The sequence below is a fragment of the Lathyrus oleraceus genome, chromosome 4 (genome assembly GCF_024323335.1).
Source record: "Lathyrus oleraceus cultivar Zhongwan6 chromosome 4, CAAS_Psat_ZW6_1.0, whole genome shotgun sequence".
Lineage (NCBI taxonomy): Eukaryota > Viridiplantae > Streptophyta > Magnoliopsida > Fabales > Fabaceae > Lathyrus > Lathyrus oleraceus.
This window is the reverse complement of record NC_066582.1, coordinates 390,829,384-390,846,212: the sequence shown is the minus strand read 5'-3', so window position 1 is coordinate 390,846,212 and position 16,829 is coordinate 390,829,384. Positions and strand designations below refer to the sequence as shown.

The 16,829-nt window shown below is 36.0% G+C and overlaps 1 protein-coding gene across 1 annotated transcript; it reads right to left on the bottom strand.

Moving 5' to 3' along the window:
* Positions 1-12,148: 12,148 nt before the first annotated feature.
* On the bottom strand, positions 12,149-15,885 carry LOC127075608 (uncharacterized). Its single transcript, XM_051017061.1, has 9 exons — positions 15,725-15,885; positions 15,542-15,563; positions 15,260-15,300; positions 14,540-14,717; positions 14,345-14,429; positions 14,157-14,211; positions 12,738-12,876; positions 12,480-12,571; positions 12,149-12,392 (listed from the first exon to the last, which is right to left on the bottom strand). The coding sequence occupies exons 4-9, from the start codon at positions 14,714-14,716 to the stop codon at positions 12,383-12,385; spliced, it is 558 nt and encodes a 185-aa protein (XP_050873018.1). The 5' UTR covers position 14,717; positions 15,260-15,300; positions 15,542-15,563; positions 15,725-15,885; the 3' UTR covers positions 12,149-12,382.
* Between the last annotated feature and the right edge of the window lie 944 nt (positions 15,886-16,829).

The window sequence follows — 16,829 nt, the reverse complement described above, 5'->3', positions numbered from 1 at the left end:
TTGTACTTGTGCAAGTCATAAATAGTTTAAAATAGTTTATGGTACTTTTTCTAACCCTTCGCAATGTCCTTCATGTTTCAAATATGTCAACCTGCTATCCATAAGCAAATCTGAAGATCTTAACTATTTTGCTATTTTTAACACTTAATTGTAAATTTTAGTTACATTTGGGAGCAATGATCGGTACTGCCAAAGAGAATGATGATCTCTATCTCTTTAATGATGAGGTTGATATCATGATTTTAAATACGGCCGTGATTGCAAAACAACTTCATCATAACACCTCATCGCCTTTATCAGACAACATCAATCCGCATGATGGGGAATTATTAACGAAATATATATGAAAATGAAAATTTAGAAAGAAAATGAAAGTTCTGTGAAATCTAAAATAAATAATAAAATATAATATTTTATTTTTATATATAAATTCACGCTGCATACCAAACTTTAAGTATTTGAATGAATTTGTTTCTTCAGCAAGGCATTACTCATCAAGGTTATTGTGTGGACACCCCCACAACACAATGAAATGGTTAAAAAAATTAAACATCTTCTTGAAGTTTATATAAGGCATTATTGTTTCAAGTAAAGTTCCAAAGTATCTTTTGGGTGAAGCAACCCTTACCTGAACATATTTGATAAATATGATGCCTTGCAAAATCTTGAATTTCAAAACTTCATTTGATGTTTTACAAATGTCTTTCTAGGTAATAAAATTTCACACACTACCCTTAAAGATATTTAATGTACTATTCATGTTCATTTTCACGAGCTAACCAAGGAAAAGTTGAGCCTAAAGCTAAAATGGGTTTTTATTGGCTACACCTTAAACCAAAAGGGGTACAAATGTTTAGAAACTATTTCTAAGAAAATATTTGTTACTATTGATACTACTTTCTTTAAAAATATAGATATTCTTTTTGTTTTGGCGATCATCTTCAATGGAAAAATAAGGTAGATGATGATGCTCAATATTTGGATTTTCTAGATGATATAAGGGAAAATGATTTTTTAAAAAATAGAATTTTGGGGTGATTTAAGTCAATTTAGTCAAGACAACTATGATCCTAATGCACAAGAAAATGTCATGTCAAATTCAAAAATTAAAAAGGGAATTTCTTAATGTATTATATATATTACTAGTACACCACGTAAAAATACTAAAATGTCCCCAAATTTCAGAGATACATCTCCGGACGTACCCAATACACACAACCTAGACCATTCTCAGTTATGTTCTAGAAATTGATTTTTTTTAAACTCGATGATACATCTTCAGAATCTATTCGTAGATGTATTTTCGTAACGTATGCGTATCAGTATCAGAGGTAGAAACCAAAAACTTGTAATTTGACAAAATAAAATTATCATTCGTAACATACAATCAACATTACATAGATGATTTCAACATAAAATGAAACATTACACTTCAATATCCATGTGAACATTTCAACATCTTCACAATACCTTTGACCAGTCTTGAAATTGTCGCTTTCAACTCGAACAGAATTTTTGTTTCGAAATAGAAAAATATATTTCACATAGCCTTTATAAATTGTTTGTCAGCCTTTATACATTGTCTGTCACACCTCTAAGGTCCAAGTAACATTCTCCTCTTTTTTTACTCTCTATAAATGCAAATTCAACACAATAGATCTTCTCAGTAGATGTAACATCAACCATCTTCAATAATGAAAGTTTGTATTTGTTGGTCTTGTACGTTGAATCAATTATGAGCACGTTAGAAAACGTGTTGAACAACTTGATTGAATCAGGATGAGTCCAAAATATATCTATAACGGTAACTCCATCCTCGCACGTTCAGTACATAAACATATAACTGTCAACATCCAACAGTTTTAAGAATTGTTGCATTTCAGTTTTATCCCCCCTCAGCGCATTGTTAGTTTGGTACCGAATATTGTACACTTGTTTGATATTTGAGATATTTTTGGATCTTTTACGTTTCAAAGTTGCAAATATATTTTTTGGTTGAGTCAAATTCAATGTCATGTCAGCAACGCATTCTTTCTCTTCCAGCATGAGGCGATACACAATTGAAAGACCGACTAACTTTTCACATAAGTCATGGTTATATAAACTATATGACATTAAATCTCCATTTATTGTTTACCAACAAATAACCACGCAACTTAAAGGGACACTCACATTTTTTTGAATTGGTGTTGTCTCGTTTAAAATTCTTGAGAGGATGTCTATATTTTCCACTTCTTTCGCACATCATTGTCACAAAAGCACATCTTCTATCCAAACAATTATCGAATCTTTCGATTACCACAACAAATCTCAGTTTGGAGGCCTCCGTACGAATCCATTGAAGCATGTGATCACGAAATTCAAACTCTTGCTCATTTTTAAATTGGCTGCCAACATCTACCGCCTTCACAACAACATCTTTGACATTCAAAGATACAATATGTTCAGGGAAAACATCGGGGTGCATCATATCTAATGAAAACAATTACCACAGAACAATAAATAAGTGATGGTTATGTAAATAGAGCTAAAAATAGAACACATATAGATACTGGAAATGCATTTTCGGATGAGTTCAAACTCGTTCTGAAAATGTATCTCCGGAATAAACGTGCGTTTTTCAAACAGAAAACAAGATTGATGTGAGCAATGAGACTTGAAACAAATGATATTTATCTGAAATTCCAACTTGTTTGGTTCTCATTGATGTGATGAAACATAAGATTGGAGATTTTGGGTGAAAATGTGGATTGAGAATGGAAATGTTTTTTGTGAGTGTTTTGTGTGGAAAACAAGTATGACTTTGTGATCATGGCATGCAGCTCAGTGTTTTATCAACTTGTTTTAAAGATGCATGTAGATGTTTAATTGGCTGCATTGTATGGTAAAACACTAGCTGGATTCTAATGTCTTGACTGATGTCATGACATGCTGTGGAGATGTTTGTGTGACTGCATTGTATGTTAGAATATCTAGCTGTACTCTGATGTCTTAGCTGATGTCATGACATACTTGAGTAGTATACTGCAGGTTTAGCTAATACAGGATTTATTGAATGTCAAACTGGATGTTATGACATTCATCCCTGTCAGCAGATACTGAGGAATAGAACAGTTGGTGTTCTGCTATAACTCAGTATTTATTTTCAGTCTGTTTATCAAGGAAATAACAGACCTGGCATAAGGCCTACTGTCTGAATGTCAAACTGGATGTTATGACATTCATCATTGACAGCATATACTGAACAATAAGCAGATTGGTTTTCTGCTACATTTCAGTATGTAGCTCAGTCTGTTTATCAAGAGGATAACAAACCTGATGTAAGGCTCTATGTGTAAATGTCAAATTGGATGTTTTGACATTTATTAATGTACGCTGATACTGAAGTATGGACATATTGGTTCTGTACAGTACAACAAATTTGTACAGTCTGTTTTCAGGAAAAACAGACTTAGCATATGGTCTATGCTTTGGACGTCAAACTGAATGTTGTGACATTCATTCCTGACAGCGTATGCTAAATTGTAGGTTGTTCAGTTTTTCTGTTTCAGCATTTTTCTCAGGCTATTCTTCAGGAAGTCAACAGCTGAGCTAAAATCCAGGAAACCAACAACTAAGCTACAATTAATGAACCTAACAAATAGCCTATTTGTTAGTAACCTAGATGTGGAATTTAGGGGAACTCGCGTGACCTTAATTTCAGTAAAATACAAGTACAAGGTCCAAGTGATGCAATATAAAAGGATGACAATCCTTCATTCAGAACTAGGGGTTTTAGGCGTGAAGATTTTATTTGTCCATTATACTTCACTGTTGTATTGTTGTGTGTCTTGTATTAGACGTATCTTGTAAGCCAAGCTATTATCACTGAGATGATTGCATTGGTATAGGGTGTTCATTGAGTTGTAAGTGTTGTGTCACTCTAAGCTTTTAAGCGTGAGTGTTGTGTATCTTGATTAAAGCTGTTAAGCACAATCAAGAGTTGTTTGAAGTGTGACTTCGAAATAGTTTTTAATCTTTATTAAAGGTTGTAATCACTGAGGTGATTGAGGGGGAGGGAGTAGGAACTCTGATCTTAGTGTAAGATTGAAATAGCATTGGGTAGGTATTAAGTGATAGGGTTAAACAGTTGGTTTAAGGCCTGAATTAATACTATTAATAGTGGATTTCCTCCCTGGCTTGGTAGCCCCCAGACGTAGGTCATGTTGGACCGAACTGGGTAAACAATTCCTCGTGTTATTTACTGCACTTACTTCTTAAGTTCTGCATAATTCTTGTCTGCGCAGAATTGGATGTCATAACAACCCGTGTGACATCGAAAGTCTGTTAACTAGAATTTCAATTGGCATCAGAGCAGGCACCCTGCCTGTTAATTTCTGGGTGAGATCTAGGGAAGTTACTTTCTAGTACCATGGACAAGGATGTAGGACACTCAAATAGACCACCCATGTTGGATGGTTCTAACTATGATGACTGGAAGCCTCGTATGATAGCCTTCTTAAGGTCTCTAGATAGCAAAGTCTGGAGAGCTGTCAACAAAGGATGGGAACATCCAACGAAGACAGGTAATGATGGAGTCAGTATAAAAATTCCTGAAGAAGAGTGGGACAAGGAGCAAGAGGCATTAGCCCTTGGAAATTCTAAGGCCTTGAATGCATTGTTCAATGGAATAAGTAAAAACATCTTCAGGCTGGTGCACCACTGTGAGCTGGCCAAGGAAGTTTGGGATACCCTCAAGATAACTCATGAAGGTACATCCAAGGTGAAGATGTCTAAACTTCAGATGCTGACCACCAAGTTTGAAAATCTGAGGATGAAAGAGGATGAGACTATTCATGACTTCCACATGAATATTCTTGAAATTGACAACACCTCTGGTGGCTTAGGTGAAAAAATGGCTGAAGAGAAACTTGTAAGAAAGATTCTCAGGTCATTACCTAAGAGATTTGCCATGAAGGTCACTGCTATAGAAGAGGCTCAGGAGATCTGCAGTATGAAGGTGGATGAGCTCATTGGTTCTCTCCAAACCTTTGAAATGGGCTTATGTGAGGATGCTGAAAAGAAGAACAAAAGCATAGCTTTTGTATCAAATACTGAAGAGAATTCAGAAGAAGGAAACATTGGAGGAAATGAAAGCATTTCAGAAGCCATAGCCATGCTTGGAAGACAGTTCAACAAGTTCATAATGAAGGTTGATCAACAGGGTAGACCTAATGTCAAGAACTCTTCATATGACATCAGTAGAAAGTCAAAATATGAAGAAAAGGTCACTCAAGGCAAGGGAATCCAGTGTCATGGATGTGAAGGGTAGGGTCATATTAAAGTTGAATGCCCTACCTTTCTCAAGATGCAAAAGAAAGGGCTATCTGTCACCTGGTCAGAAGGAGACTCTAAGAGTGAATCTGAAGGAGAATCTGCCAAACATGTCACTGCTCTGACCAGTGTATGTGCCTCAGATGATGACTCAAGCGGAGATGAGCTTACCTTGGATGAACTTGCTGCTTCATATAAAGAACTATGTGTTAAAAGTGCAGAAGTGTGTATCCAAGGAGAAAAGCAGAAGAAACTCATCAAAGAGCTGGAAGCTGAGAAACAGAAGCAGATGAAAGTCATAGATGGTCTGAATGGTGAGATATCTTTGCTGACATCTAAGCTAGAACAAATGACTAAATCCATCAGAATGTTGAATAAAGGAACTGACACCTTGGAAGAGATTCTAAAGGTGGGACAGAAGTCAGGAACCATGTCTGGTTTAGGCTTTGCTAAGAAATCTTCAACTGAACTCAAAAGATCAAAGACTGAAGTTCAGAAATTCAAGCAGAAGTCACAACCGATGTCTCAACATCAGGGAACCAGAATGAGTAATCATCAGAAGAAGAAATTTCAGAGATGGAGATGTCATTACTGTGGTAGATTTGGTCACATAAAACCCTTCTGCTACAGGCTGCATGGTTATCCTAACCAGGCCACTCAAGTCAGACCTAAGCAGAAGGCTTCTAAACATAATGCCCCCATTAAGAAACAAAAATGGGTTGCGCATCAGACACCTCAAGTCAGACCTAAGCAGCAGGCATCTAAGCTTAATCTCCCCAGTGAGAATCAAAAATGTGTTGCTAAACTAGCTCACACATCTCCAAGGGCATCTACCAGACAAGACTGGTACTTTGATAGTGGTTGCTCAAGACATATGACTGGGATGAGCAACCTATTGGTGGATCTACAACCCCATGCCACCAGGTACGTGACATTTGGTGATGGAGCTAAAGGAGAAGTCAAGGGTGTTGGTAAGCTGGATTGTCCTGAAGTTCCAAAACTGAGTAATGTGCTGTTAGTAAAAGGACTAACTGCTAATCTCATCAGCATAAGCCAGCTATGTGACCAAGGATTCAATGTGAAATTCACTAAGGGAGGATGTGTGGTGTTGAATGGTTGCAATCAGGAAGTGATGAGAGGAGCCAGATCCAAAGATAACTGTTATTTATGGGAATCTAAAGACTCACTCTACTCCTCCAAGTGCCCCTTAGTCAAGGGAGAGCAGGAAGTGAAGCTGGGACATGGAAGACTTGGACAACTTCATTTAAAAGGAATGAAGAAGATCATATCCAAGGGAGCAATTAGAGGAATCCCAAATTTGCCTATGGATAAAAGAACAGACTGTGGAAAACGTCTGATTGAAAGCTGTGAGGCATTGTCACCTATTGGTCAGCATACAAACGGTGCAGTGGCAAGGGATAAACAGATGTGTGTATCATTGTCCTCTGCAGAAGCTAAGTACCTAGCTTCTGGCAGCAGGTGTTCATCACTGGTATGGATGAACCTGATGCAGACTGAGTACAATGTCACTCAGAATGTCATGACATTGGATGCTACTCAGTTTGACAAAGTTAGGGGCAAAGAGGGAATGTGCGCTTCTGAGAAATTATAGCAACTAATGATGTCAGTTAGTTACTGTTTAGTAAGTCAACTTATTAAACAATTAATAGTGCACTCTGAGTGGTCAACAAATAATAGACATTACTCGTGTAACAAGCGTTTCCTATTCCATCGCTTCAAATTTCAGTCCTGCAAACCTTTTCCCAGAGAAATTGTTCAACTCTCCCCTGAGATAGTAATCATGTCGCACCAATCTAACTCAACCTCCTACACGACCCTGTCTGATTCCCCCAGCATTGAGTCTTGCAACCCTAACCGGGAGGATTCTGCTGCCAACGCTGCAACTTCTTCTCATGCAAGAAGACCGAAAGAAACGGTCTCCGGATTCTCCTCAACAATCGCTCTTGAAGAACCAACCAGGGAAGGCTCGAGGTATGTGCATAATGTCATTGCAACTATTGTCACTAAGATACTATCTGGTAATCAGAACGTTCCTGGGGTTTCCGTTCCCTTGAACACTATCATACCTGATAATGTTGCATGTCAAGAAAACGCAGTCGTCTTAAGAAAGAATGTTTATGACGATGTTGAGCAACCTGATGCTCATGAGGGTTCAAAGATTGAAAAACCCTTAGACAATGTGAGAGGTGAGAAGGTCGGTGTCACTCAAGATGTCAGTGACAACCCTAAGGCTGACACAGTGAATCTGGAAGAGTTCTCTGATAATGAACTGTTGACCTCAGTTGTCCCTAGCATAGCAAAAAGGGTTAGGACTAGGAGGGAGAAAAAGACTGTGGTGCAAAGGTCCCTAACTAGGGAGATTGATGTGACAACTTCTCCCAATCAAAAGGTGACAGAGAGTTCCCTCAAAAGGAAAGGACATGGACCTGCAAAATCTTGGAGCAAAGAGGTACCCAAGAAAATGAAGACCAAGGTTGTTGTGGTGGAGTCTGATTCAGATGTCCCATGTGATGTCACAACATCTCTGTCTAAGAAGAAGCCAACCACTAGCAAGCTGGCTGCTAGTGTTCCAGAGGTACCTATTGACAATGTGTCATTCCATTTTGCCTCTAGTGTGAACAGGTGGAAGTATGTCTATCACAAGAGGTTGGCCTTGGAGAGGGAACTGGCTCAGAATGCCCTGGAGTGTAAGGAGATTGTGGACCTTATTAAAGAGGCAGGGCTAATGAGAACTGTGACTCAACTCCCAAAGTGCTATGAGACTTTGGTGAAGGAGTTCATTGTCAATGTGTCTGAGGAATGTACAGATGGGAAGTCCAGAGAATTCAGAAAGGTCTATGTGCGAGGCAAGTGTGTGACCTTCTCTCCCTCAGTAATCAATCTGTATTTGGGAAGAGCTGATGTAGTGCAACCAGAGCTTGAAGTGACTGACAATAGAATCTATCAAGTCATCACTGCAAATCAAGTCTGGAAGTGGCCTCTTAAAGGTAAGCTGGTGGCCATCCAACTCAGTGTGAAGTATGCTATGCTACACAAAGTTGGAGCTGCCAACTGGGTGCCCACAAATCACAAGTCAACTGTGTCTGTGATGCTTGGAAAGTTCATCTATGCTGTTGGAACCAAGGCAAATTTTGACTATGGAACCTACATCTTTTATCAGACCGTGAAACATGCTGGGAGTTTCAGTGTGAAGGGACCTATAGCCTTTCCTTCTCTCATATGTGGCATTGTGCTGAATCAATTCCCAAACATCATGACAGACAATGACTTTGTGAAAAGAAGAGAGAGTCCGTTGGCCTTCAATTACAAACTGTTCCTGGGTAAGCATGTCCTTGACATTGTCATGACAACTGGAGAAACATCTAGTGTTGGCAACCAACCAGATAAAGCTGCTGTTATTGCCGTACTCAGAGAGACTTGCAAAGAGCTGGAGGCTAGGAAGGTCACTTTGGAAAAGCTGATTATCCAATTGGAGAGGTCTGATGATGGTGTGCTTGGTGAAGCTGTTGAGGTTACAGATGGAGCTGCAAGGCAAAGTTCAGAGGGTGAGGAGGAGGACAGTTCTGATGATGACACTAATGATGAGGCTGACTCTAAGTCAGATGAATAAATCATTTTCTGTAATTCTGTCATTTGTGTGTGTAATTCTGTTTATGTTATGTTGGTCTGTAATTTAAAGTGTTGCTTTGGCAACATTTTTTACAACAAGAGGGAGTAACACCTGTGATGCCCCAGGACAACAAATTGTTTTGTTAAACAGATATTCAAGACAGATATTCAAGATCCTCTAATCCAGAGGTTGTGCTGCAGCTGATGTTCCACTTCTATGAGTGTGGGTGTGTTTATGTGTGCTGCAATTAGAAGTTTTTATTTAACTTCTGTATGTGTGCTGCAATTAGAAGTTTTTATTTAACTTCCATATGTGTGAGTATGCTGCTACTCTGAGTGTATTAGCTAGGTTAATTTCCTGCTAGATGTGTGTTTTACGCTGCTATGGACTCTGTTGTGAGACCAAAGTGTTTTAGCCAAAAATTTGCCAAAGGGGGAGTTTGTAGATGTTTAATTGGCTGCATTGTATGATAAAACACTAGCTGGATTCTAATGTCTTGATTGATGTCATGACATGCTGTGGAGATGTTTGTGTGACTGCATTGTATGTTAGAATATCTAGTTGTACTCTGATGTCTTGGCTGATGTCATGACATACTTGAGTAGTATACTGCAGGTTTAGCTAATACAGGATTTATTGAATGTCAAACTGGATGTTATGACATTCATCCCTGTCAGCAGATACTGAGGAATAAAACAGTTGGTGTTCTGCTATAACTCAGTATTTATTTTCAGTCTGTTTATCAAGGAAATAACAGACCTGGCATAAGGCCTACTGTCTGAATGTCAAACTGGATGTTATGACATTCATCATTGACAGCATATACTGAACAATAGGCAGATTGGTTTTTTGCTACATTTCAGTATGCAGCTCAGTCTGCTTATCAAGAGGATAACAAACCTGATGTAAGGCTCTATGTGTAAATGTCAAATTGGATGTTTTGACATTTATTAATGTACGCTGATACTGAAGTATGGACATATTGGTTCTGTACAGTACAGCAAATTTGTACAGTCTGTTTTCAAGAAAAACAGACTTAGCATATGGTCTATGCTTTGGACGTCAAACTGAATGTTGTGACATTCATTCCTGACAGCGTATGCTAAATTGTAGGTTGTTTAGTTTTTCTGTTTCAGCATTTTTCTCAGGCTATTCTTCAGGAAGTCAACAACTGAGCTAAAATCCAGAAAACCAACAACTAAGCTACAATTAATGAACCTAACAAATAGCCTATTTGTTAGTAACCTAGATGTGGAATTTAGGGGAACTCGCGTGACCTTAATTTCAGTAAAATACAAGTACAAGGTCCAAGTGATGCAATATAAAAGGATGACAATCCTTCATTCAGAACTAGGGGTTTTAGGCGTGAAGATTTTATTTGTCCATTATACTTCACTGTTGTATTGTTGTGTGTCTTGTATTAGACGTATCTTGTAAGCCAAGCTATTATCACTGAGATGATTGCATTGGTATAGGGTGTTCATTGAGTTGTAAGTGTTGTGTCACTCTAAGCTTTTAAGCGTGAGTGTTGTGTATCTTGATTAAAGCTGTTAAGCACAATCAAGAGTTGTTTGAAGTGTGACTTCGAAATAGTTTTTAATCTTTATTAAAGGTTGTAATCACTGAGGTGATTGAGGGGGAGGGAGTAGGAACTCTGATCTTAGTGTAAGATTGAAATAGCATTGGGTAGGTATTAAGTGATAGGGTTAAACAGTTGGTTTAAGGCCTGAATTAATACTATTAATAGTGGATTTCCTCCCTGGCTTGGTAGCCCCCAGACGTAGGTCATGTTGGACCGAACTGGGTAAACAATTCCTCGTGTTATTTACTGCACTTACTTTTTAAGTTCTGCATAATTCTTGTCTGCGCAGAATTGGATGTCATAACAACCCGTGTGACATCGAAAGTCTGTTAACTAGAATTTCAATGCATCTTAGGAAATATTCGTACGCAAAAGTGATAGAAAATTTCAAAATTTCATCCCAAACATTCGAAGATGCATCTCCAAAATGTTCACTGGTCTGATCAACTATCAATATATTCGTGGAAAATATCTGAAAATGCATCTCCAGATTTTTTTTTTGTATTCATCTAGAGTGACACTTATCTTGTACGTCATAATGTTGGTGTATGATGCATCCGAAGATACATTTTTAAAATCGAATGATCAATTTCAATTTTATAGGATGGTATAAGGTGTCATAAGAAATTCTCAATTAAAAATGATACAGTTGGAATTGGTAACAAAGTTTCCCAACCCTTCGACCATGTGTACTTCATAAAGGAAAAAAAAAGGCCTTAGAAAAAAGAATCCCGACATTATCAATCAACTGATAATCCAACATGTAAAAGTGTCTCCAAATTATATTGAACTTTTTCAAATTTCTGAAAATTCTAACTTGAGCTTATCCTTATTGAACTTGCACTTAATAATGTTTTCCTTTTTCAACCTACAATTGATAATTATAATCTGCCTATTTCTGTTAGGAAGGGTATAAGATCCTCTACAAAACATCTTATTTCCAATTTTATATCTTATGACAAATTGCCACCCATTTCAGAGCCTTGTGAACGGGCAAAAATAGAAATTTCAAGTGATATACATGAATCTCTTGGGGTTGCTAAGTGGAAAGAAGTTGTATTGGATGAGATGAGGGTTCTTCAAAAAATCAGACAGGGAAAGAGGTTGATCTTCCTTGACAAAAAATTATGAGATGTAAATGGGTGTTTACCATCAAGTGTAAGGCAGATGAATAAACTGATAGGTATAAAGTTTGGTTTGGTTCCAAAAAATTTACACAAACATATGTTATTGATTACTTAAACACGTCTGCTCCTGTACGAAACTTAACACCATTAAAGTACTCTTACCATTGGCTATAAACTTAAAATGGCCATTACAACAATTAGATGTAAAAAATAAAAAAATAAAAAATAAAAATTTAAATGAAGATTTAGAGGACAAATTCTATATGGATTCACTCTCAACATGAGGAACATTTTAAGATGTTGTCTACCGCATTTTAAGATACTTGAAAACTTCCCCCAGACAAACGACTATTCTTTAAGAAAACAGGTTAGCAAGACATTGAAGTGCATAGTGATGCCTGCTGGACACATTCTATTGGTTACAAGAAGTAATGTTAGGCAGAATATATGACAATGGCCCAAGATGTTTGTGTGAGATTATATGGCTTCAAAGAATTCTAGAAGATTTGAAACTTCACATAACTCGTCCAATAAAGTTGCAGTGTGATAACAAGGCATCAATTAATATTTTACAAAATCCTTTTCAACATGACTGAACCAAGGCATTTTATAAAGGAGAGAATTTGTAGCACAGGTCTGACTGTATGTCTTTTGTGCTTACTTCAAGAGGGTTGCTATGTTGGCACTTGCTCTATCAGTCGTATTCCAAACTATCAACTTGAGATCATATCAGTGACTCCTGAACCAGTATGGTTATAATGATCATTTTTTCATGTGAATTCAAGAGTAAAACTATTAGAAACTCATGGCTATATCCATCACTCACTCTGTATGTGTACAAGTCTCTTCTTTATTATCTGTTGCAGCACACAAAGCCTTCCAGACATGGACCAGCATTTTAACAGGCGGTCGCAAGTTCTAGCAAACAAATTTCGTGATTCTTCGTTAGTACTTAAAAAACATAAAACAAATATCTAATTGTATCCTAGTTAAATGCTTTATTAGGTGACCGTTAACACTACATACATTTAGCCAACCAAATAACAGCAGTAGTTTTTTAGTGCAAACCAAAATTTGACTTTACCTTGAAAACTAACACCATTTCTGATTCTTCGCGAACAATCAAGGATAGAGTCCAGTAGCAAGTCACAGGGGTCACACATTCTAATAAAACAGGTTTTAGAATCTTGTCGATGGGAACAAAGCATCGGATGACTTTTCCACTGTGACAAAGAATCAACAAAATAAGTACTTTATGGAATGGAATATGAGAAATCCATGCCAGAGTTAGAATGATCGCAATGAAAGCCAAGCAAGACAACTAGTTGAATGAGCTCGTAAAAGTTAGATATGATCTCATAACTATAAACAAAACCTACAAGATATTTTCATTTTCATGAAAAACATATTGATGTGGATTCTCTGCACTCACAGGATTCCCACATTCACAGAGTTAAATACTCTTCCACCATTTTGTTCTTCCAACGGCCTGTATCAACTCACTTTTATTTTTCAGTTTTGAGCCGAAAACAGCATCATCAAACGCACAATTGAATAAGGATATAGTTTTACATTAGCAAATCTGATACAGTTAATGAGTATGAACAAATTGGTTCAATTTAACATATCAAATCTGATAGAGTATTAGCTAGAAGTGTTGGCATAGTAGTTACTTTCCCCTGTAAAAATGGAATCCTTATGCTTCAAGTGGCAAATTAATCTACTGCAACCCCAAAGCAGAGAGCACAATTTATCTTACTGCAACGGTGGTCTTGAATCTTAAATCTCTCTGGAACCTTAAAGCACAATTTACTATCCAAGCACAAGTTACTTTCTATTAAAACCCCAAGGACAAAATCCTCAATCATTCCAAATGTATTGGGCGGCAACTTCCGTACATGAAAATACCTTGTTGCCTGCACAAACGCTGGAGAGGACAAGGGAAAAATTCATCCCAAATTCTGTAGCATTGGTTCCTCCTATACTCTCTGTCGTAGAAGATGATGAAATCTGTAACTGTAGATTTGATCTTTTAGGAACACCATTACGGAAACACAAGGTGTGCTCAAAAGGTGGTGCTGTGGCGCGGCTGAATATCATCTGATCCTAGAGGTGGCCTCAATGTTCGGGAAGAGAGAAAGGTGTGTGCATGAGAGCAAAACAAACAACGCAGACTGTTGGATGACTCCTTTTGTGGTTTAAGACTGAAGCGAAACAGAAATAATGTGGACCATTGGATGAATCAAATGGTGGAGGATATCTAGACTGAATGAATGCAACATTTTCCTGATTGCAATGAATCAGCATCCTACAAACTGACTAAAGAACGCTGTACTAGCACCAGCATTCCAATGTCCCAGCCTTTTCTTTGAAAGACAATAGTTATGAAGTGCACAATCATTTACAATTTACAAAACAAGCTATACAATTCTAGACTAAGCTTTTCATGTGTCCTAACATAACGTTGATTGTTGACTAAACAACTGATTAACAAAAAAATTACCTCATATAATGAGTCTCGAGCTGTACACCAAAAGCTGGCATAATCACAACAGACTCTGCAAGTAAATGACAACATTGTCAAAATAGCCGAGTTTTAAAAATAAAACATGCATTTTAGATTTATGTTTCCTGGTTTACAGTGAAAATAAACCTTTCAGAGCATCACAAGCCCCGTTATTAGGTGCTCACCTTTATTAACAGGCTTCCGAAGTAACAACTTGACAAGAAGTATGTCAAAAAGCAAGCTGTAATACACAAGACTAATCGATTTTTCCTGTCAATAGAAGGTAGATAAACAAGCAGAAAAGAAAGAAGCAAGGAAAGAGTCACAAAATTTTCAAAATCCTCAAGTCACTGACAAAGAAATTTTGTTTGAAGACATACCTCAAAAACATACATATAGAAGCCACATGCTAATACAAGAAGTACTAAGGCATACACAAAATAATATTTTGCACCACTCCTCTTCAGAATTATATGGTGTATGTCAACATCTTCAGAGGGATACTTCTGATCATGCACATAATTATATCTAGCATTACTTATTGAAAATTCAACCATCCTGAAATAAACAAATCCAACAATTATTTACTCTACTTAGATTCCATTTTAGATTATCTCAGAGATTATAGTTATAAATATAATTAATAATTCCATTACTTTATCAATATTTGTACCGTAAATATAAAGCAGGGATTGTATACTTCAGTTTACACCTCACACTATTAACTATTAAAATAACAAACTTCTTCAAATCTAATGTCAAAAGACTAGGACAATCTTCATCTCCTTCCTATCCTCGTCATTTACAGGAACGAATATATAAAGTAAAATTCAACAATTAATTCACAGCCTGTAAATTTCATACTTTCAAGTTATTAAAAAAAGACAGAAAAGTGTGAATAGTAAGAGAAGCTACAAGGTCTAAGTTAAGAAAATTTTAGATAAAGTAACATCAGAAATAAAACTAAAGAAGACAAAACGAACAGAGACAGAACTCCAGGCCAGCACAATGATGTTAAGAAACACTTCAAAATCAAGCAATGACAAACTCTACACTAGAGTTCAAAGAATCAAGTAAAATCAGAAATCAAAGTCTCAAACCTGTGGCGGCCGTGGCATCGAAGAGAACGGCTGGCAACTCACTGCAAACGGAAACGAGATTAGGGATCTCAACAATATCAAGTAACTACATTTTTTTTTGTTTCCAGGACATGCTTATCATTTAATTAAAATTTATGGCTTTCTCCTATACACACTACAATTCTTTAAGTTGGCTAAACTCCAACATCAACATGTAACGCAAAAAATATGATCCTCCACGTATATTATAAACATAAACCCCTCTTAATAAAATGTTAAGCAGAAAATTAATTTCTCAAATACCTGGATTTGTTCCCAAATACACCTGTATCAGTATACGCAACCATATAACAACAAGTAAGCATAATTGCGTTCATCAAATAACAAATTAAATTATAAATAAAAATTGAATAGAGTTAGGGTTCGAAGGAAATTGGGGGAAATGAATTGGTAAAGCAATTAGGTGAGTGTCAGGTTTCAACTTACCAAAGCAATGAAAAAGAAGAGAGAACGACAACGGTTTGTGTTTGTTATCACCTAATTTTTAAAAGAATTTAATTATATGCACTAAAGATTTTTTACAATCAGTCGGTTAATCACAAAGTTGATTTTTTTTAAAGATTTGACTTTAAGTACTTGAAAGATAATATAAGTAATATAAATGAATGAATGATTACGATACATTGATGCTAAATTTTATACTGAAATAGATAACAATTAATCTCAAACAATAAAATAATAAATATTTTAAAAAAATGAATGGTGTACTGATGATAATATAAATTATTTTTATATTATAATTATAATTATGTCAAGTCATTATATAAATTTTAAAATATTTATATGATTTAACATTTTAAAATATTTTAATTAAATATAAATGTAATATTTTTTTATATCGATTGACATTCATTAAACTCAAATACTATAATTAATAACTACATTTTTCAAATACTTATAATTAGATATAGAGTAGAGTCAAAGAAAGTATATGGCTGGTAAAAAAAATGTTTATTATAGAATTAAACATTTTATAAAAATCATTGTTGAGTTGTTTGTAAAATAAATTTATTGTATAACCAATTGAGTTAATGACTTTATTTTTTCTTTTCTATTATAAGAAAGAAAAAATAATGAAAATATAACTATTATGACGGAGCTACATGTAGCTAAGGGTATGCAGCTACACCCCTCAGATGTAAAGTGCACACTATTAACAATTTCAACAAATTATTTTTTCTTCTCTTTTTCGGTCTATTCTATTGAGTTATATTGTACTTATCATGTCATATTTTCTCCTCTCTTTGGAGTTAAAGGTTTAAAATTGGGAATTGATCTCATAGGACAAAGGGTAAAAGATACACACTTTGATATATATTTATATATTATATATTAATTAAAAATAAATTAATATTTTTAATTATTATTCTGTATTGGAATTAAATATGAGTGTAGTCACGAAATCTACATCGGATGAGAATTTCTGATGCGACGGAGTAGAGGGTGTACTTGCAAAGTTAATATTTTAACGCTCAAGTCAGTATTGTATGATGAAAGAGAATTTAAATTGTGTTTGAAATTTGTCATCTGA